At 53.4% G+C, this 5,491-nt stretch overlaps 1 protein-coding gene across 2 annotated transcripts; it reads right to left on the bottom strand.

Moving 5' to 3' along the window:
• Positions 1-2,340: 2,340 nt before the first annotated feature.
• Positions 2,341-4,195, bottom strand: NKIRAS2 (NFKB inhibitor interacting Ras like 2; the record flags this gene model as incomplete). 2 transcript variants are annotated; one of them, XM_084239372.1, is made up of 3 exons in its annotated part: positions 2,341-2,580; positions 3,164-3,405; positions 4,102-4,195. In XM_084239372.1, 3 exons carry the CDS (start codon positions 4,193-4,195, stop codon positions 2,341-2,343), a joined length of 576 nt encoding a protein of 191 aa, XP_084095498.1. The 2 variants fall into 2 exon arrangements, with proteins under 2 accessions (XP_084095498.1, XP_084095499.1); XM_084239373.1 differs by having other exon boundaries at positions 3,332-3,405.
• Between the last annotated feature and the right edge of the window lie 1,296 nt (positions 4,196-5,491).

The following is a 5,491-nucleotide window of genomic DNA, read 5'->3' as shown; positions in this document are numbered from 1 at the left end:
CTGCCCCTGGAGGCCGGGGCTGATTTCTCGGCAGTGGGCATCCAGCTCCTCTGCACCTTGCCCTGAGATGCCCAGGTCCCTGCATCCCACAGAGGACTGCTTTTTGCAGCCTAGGGGTTTCTGCTGGATTAATTTTAAGGACAGCTGCCCTTCACTCTGTCTAGACTGGAGGTTCAGCTAATCCCCCCTGGTCCAAGGACCATTCCCACCTTCCAGGACTAGTCTTAGGCTCCCCGGCACTTCCCAGTCTGATTTATGGGGAATAAACTGATAAATTCCAAAGATCTATGCAAAACCCCACCCCAGCCCTGTGGTGCTCATTTTGCCCACCCAAGACCTTTATCTACATGGCCAGATGCCCTAGGGATCTTAACTAGACAGGGGACAACTCCAGTGCCCCAGGGAAACTGTCGCCACTTGCTGGATTCTCTGGCCAATCGCTGGAGGGGCTCCAAGGCCAACCGGACAGTGACCGTGTGGAGGAGAAAGGAAGCAGTGCCAAGGTGGGGGTGGGGTGCTGGCTGCTCTGGGGCCTCATGCTGATGGATGGATGCAGCTAAGAGAGGGATAGGTGAGTGTGATGTTCTGACCGCCCCATTTTAAGAGTGACCAGTTCCATAAAAGCTCTCCCCTATTCCTCCTGAACCCCAGCTCTCAGCAGAGAACTGGGTCTCCCTCAGACTATGGACCTAGCTGACACCGAATCCCCCCAGAATGCCCAAATGAAGAGCCTCCTCCTCTAGCTCCCCACCCCAAGCTGGTCCCTAGCACCACTTAGCTTTCCCTCCTCCCATCCAGCACCCCAAGTTCCAGCTCACTGTAAAGCTGAGTATTGGGACCCCTTCGAAGACCCACTTTCATGCTGTCAAAGTCAATGTCACCACCTCCATCCCACCCCACACCCCCTCACCCCATGATATGGGACTTTGCCAGTATCCACCTGTGTTTTTGTTTTTTAAGATATTCCCAATGAATGGACATAGAAAAAAGGGAGGGGGCGGGGAAATTTTTGGTAACAGTTGTGGTTTTATTGTGTCTGACAAATCAATAAATGAACTTTAAACCTGAACCTATGGCCTTACTCAACCTGCCCAGTCCTGGACCACCCGCCCCTGCTCATCACTCCCGTTTTGGGGAGAAGGGGCGTGTCCTGGAGGTGCCTGGCTAGAGTTGTCTCAGCTCTGCTAGCAGTGCACGTTAGGAAAGCACACGGGCACAGGAAGTTGTGGGTCATAAGCTCACCCGACAGCATGTTGAGCGTGACCACCCTTCTGTGCCCTGACAGATCTGTGGGCGCCTGAGAAGCTGCTACTGGTTTGCCCTGTTCTGTTCAGGCATCTGAGGTAAGGAAGGGCTAGAGGAGCACCTTGTCCAGCCTTCACCATGGCAGCAGGCCAATTTATAACTGGTAATTTATAAACAGAAGTCCAGCTATTAGCTGAAAACAACCACAGGAAGGGGTGAAGACCAAAGCCACCAGGATGAGGTCCCCCATTGGCCACTCGGAAACCAGAGTGGATAGTGCACTCCTGCCCCCTGGTCGTTGGGGGAGAGAGTGTCCCAGCCTCCAGGGCAGTAGCCTTAGCACCTTGAATAGGGATAAGCAAAGGATACAGTCATAATCTAGTTGGGTCACAGTCAGCTGGAAGCCAGGGCATTATAAAATTATAGGACTAGAGAGGCTCTAGAAGGTTGTCTAAACAATTCCCATCACTTTACAGATGAGGAAACTGAAGCCCAGAGACAGGAAAGGCCTTGGTGGGTCACAAAGCCAGTTGGTGATTCATGGCCCATACATCATTCCATTCCTCAACCAATGAGCGCCATGTGCTCTCTAAGCAGGAAGAGAAACAACTGGGGAAAGAGGTAAAAGAGAAAATCTCACTTCCCAGGCCAGCTTCTTAGGGTAAAGGACAGGAGAAAGGTCAGGAACGTGGACGCGTATGCACACAGTACCCGACCACCCTTCTCCAGACTCCAGCTGGTGCCACCGATGTGTGAGGGGGGCATGGGGCCCCTGTGATAGGAACTAGGCCCTAGGGTGGGCACTTCTTCATGGTACCTCTGCTTCCTACCAGGCAGGCAGAAGGGGCACTAACCCACAACTGCCCCACGTCACGGCAGGGCAGAGATGATGAAAGCAGGGGGTGGTGGGGGCTGGGGGGTCTAACCTGGATTACCTGCGTTTCCTGGGGCTAGGAGGGAGCAAAAATGGCCCTAGCCTGGGACAGCCCAGCAGCCTGGCCTAGTGGGGTGCGCCCCCACTAACTGAGGACAGCTTGCCTAACCCCTTCCTGGAGCTGGAATGGGCCTGGGAAGGTGGAGAAGGGATGCAGGTCTTCAGCCATCCAAGGAGCCGCTGCCCTTGTTCTTGCGGCTGAGGGGGAAGGCGGACTTGCTCTGGGGCTGGGTCATCTTGCTGGCCAGGTAGATGAAGGGCTCCAGGAGGGATCTGCGGTCAGCCACTGACACCTCCCACAGCTTCACCTTCTCTGACTTGGCCCAGTGCTGAGCCACATCTGGGTCCACGCGCCGCTGCTCCTGCAGGTCGCACTTGTTGCCGAGGACCACAATGGTGACCTGAGGATAGGGACAGAGGTTGGTGGCTATACCATGGGCTTCAGGAATGGGTGTGAGAGCTGGTGACCCTCTAGGTGTTCTAGAAAGAAAGTCTCAATGGCTGACACCTCATCCTTTCCTATAGCAGAAATCATGGGCAAGGGGGGATGTTGAAGCTGCTTTTTCCTTCTCCTTCTTATTTCAAATTCTGAACTCCAGCTGGCCTTCCTCCAAGAGTTCCATTACAAGCCCTGTGTCACCCGTGACTGCTCATTACTAGCAATCAATTTCTGCCTAAACTGCCTGCAGCTTAAAGGGGGATTTAAGAACAGAAGGGCCTTCCTAGCTAAGAGAACAAAACACTTATAAAGAAATACCAAAGAGGCTTCCTGCCTTAGGTCAAGGTCTTCTTAAACTGAAGAGAAGTCTACTGGGTTGAACTGCCTCAATATGTGGCCACCTCAAAGGTGCAACACACGCTCCAAAGGCCTCCATCCCCCTTCTAGCTACTAATCCACTCCTTAACAAACAAGTGAAAAACAGCCATGCCAGGCCCCTAGGTAGCCCCCGGCCCCTCACTCATCATTCAGGCTCCCACACAAACCTCCTTCTTGTCCTTAGACTTGTCAATCTCCTTCTTAAGCAGTTCCACTCGCTGAAAGGACTCTCGACTGTCAGTGCTGTAGACCAGAACGTAGCCGTCAGTGCAGGAGAAGCAGTGTCGGGGCAGCTCTGCCCCATCTCGGAGCCCCCGGGTATCGTAGAAACGCACCTGCTCCCGGACCCCCCGGTCCGTCTCAATGGAGCCCACATAGATGTCTTCCTGTGTTTCAATCATCTCGGAACCTGGGATAAAATGAGAAAACTTGTTTGTAGGGAGGAGGGAGATGGGTAGATCCGAATGGGCCGGCCAGACGGGAAGAGAAAGGAGTGTGGGGGCTGAGGAGAGGGAGTCCGAGGCTGAGAATCTGGCCCAGTTGGAATGATGGGGGAACTGATTAACCTCATGCTAATGCTGGGGTAAGTGTGACTGGGGAGCTTTTCCTCCCTATCTCAGATACTGTTTCCTCCTTCCACATTTGTTCAGATTTGCTGGAGGATGGAGAATTATGATGTAGATTTTTTTTTTAAGATTTATTTTTATTTATTTATTCGTTTGTTTATTTATTTATTTATACAAGCACTGGGTACAGTCAGAAGCACGGGAGGGTGAGAGAATTCACCAGAGCCAGAGCGGGGAGCAGAGCAGGCAGAAGGACCGAAGTACACTGCTGAGGGGAGCAGCGGGCGGCAGGAGAGGTCTGCACGCCAGGCGGGACCCTCCTCCGGTGGCCGGGGAGCAGCTGGGGCTCGAACTGGCACTGCAGAGGCTGCGGGCAGCATCTCAACCGCTGCGCCACTGGGGAGGCCCATGATGTAGAATTAACTCTTTCAGGTGCAGTGATGATCAAGAGCAGCTTTTTTAGCCTTTGCATATGATCAAAGCCTATTCCTTCTTCTCCAACTCCTCCCACCAACCCCTTGGTCCCCAACAACACTCACCCACTACATGGTTCCCGTATAGAAGCTGCTCCAGGATTGAGGTTTTGCCCACGGATGCCTGGCCACACACGACCACCTTGCAGCTCTTCCCCATGCTTAGCCTCCAACCTTGAATTGAAGAACAGAAGTGCACTGGGTGAGGTGAGGCAAGACAGGATCAAAACAGAGCCGACCTCCCAGAACAGAAGAGCCCAAATTTTGACCTGATGAGTAGCCTCAGGAATTCAGCACTGCTTGATCTGGGGTGCATCAAAGGGATGTGTCTGCATCCACTACAGGAAAGTGAGGTGACATTATTCATCTTTGTTAATTTCAGTACATGGCCAGTGGAGCAGGTGATCAGGAAACGTTGCCTCACAGGGGGAAGAGTCGCTGGTTTAAAGGATTCCCTACCGTGCACAGCACATAACAAAGGCACCTGGGCTCAGCTGCTTCTTTTCAACCATGACACCACACATGTGTCTTAAACCACTCTTCCTTGGGGCAGCAAGCAAATAAAGAGGCTGTATCGCTTTCTTGTATGACTATGTGGACAATTCCTTCTAATTCCCAGTCAAGTCTATGGGTAAGATGAAAAACATCAAACAGGAAAGAAAGGACCTGACCAGAGGAGCTAGGCATCTAAACCAACAATTTCAGAACAGCATGGTAAGAGCTACTGCAGAAGGAATCTTAGGGAAAGGCTTCGAAACATCATCTTTGCTGCCTTGGACTGACAGACTCAGATGAGAAGGCACACACACACACACACACACACACACATCTCTTGTGCAAAGAGGTCCCAGAGCTCTCCCTCCAAGCACCACCAGAAGTAGTCCCAAGCAGAAGTTCCCCCGGAAAGCAGATACAATCCTCCCCAAATGGGGTCCCAAACAGAGGTCCCTCTGCAAAGGGATCTCTCTCTTTTTTCAAAAAAGATTTCTTTATTTATGCATACAGGAGCTGGGGTACAGGCCAGAGGTGTGGGGGTGAGAGGATTCACCAGAGACAGAACAGGCAGATCTGCTGAAATACACTGCTGAGGGGAGCAGCGGGCGAGACCGGAGAGGTCTGCTGCACCATGTGGGTAGCTCCCAGGCGGGGGATCGAGCTCAAGCTGCAGTGGCTGCCCACAGCTTGACAGCGCTGCCTTTAACCCTGCGCCACCAGGGAGGCCCTGGGAAGGAACTCTTGATACAGGCCTCCCTCCCCTTCTATCGAGGGGCCCTAGAGAATAAACCCCACCGCAAGGGCTAGCCCAAGAGAGACAAGCGCCGGAGGGGCCTCGGTCACAGATTATCCCCCGAGGGGACCCCGGCAGGAATCGGAGACCAGTCACCTAAGGCGCCCCGGCCGCGGCGGCCCACCCCACGTCCCAGCTCCGTACCTCCCGGGCCCCTCGCAGCACCCG

The sequence above is a fragment of the Talpa europaea genome (assembly GCF_964194135.1).
Source record: "Talpa europaea genome assembly, chromosome: 7".
Classification (NCBI taxonomy): Eukaryota; Metazoa; Chordata; class Mammalia; order Eulipotyphla; family Talpidae; genus Talpa; species Talpa europaea.
Note: the sequence above shows the minus strand (reverse complement) of the source record. Positions and strands in the feature narration are given on the sequence as shown.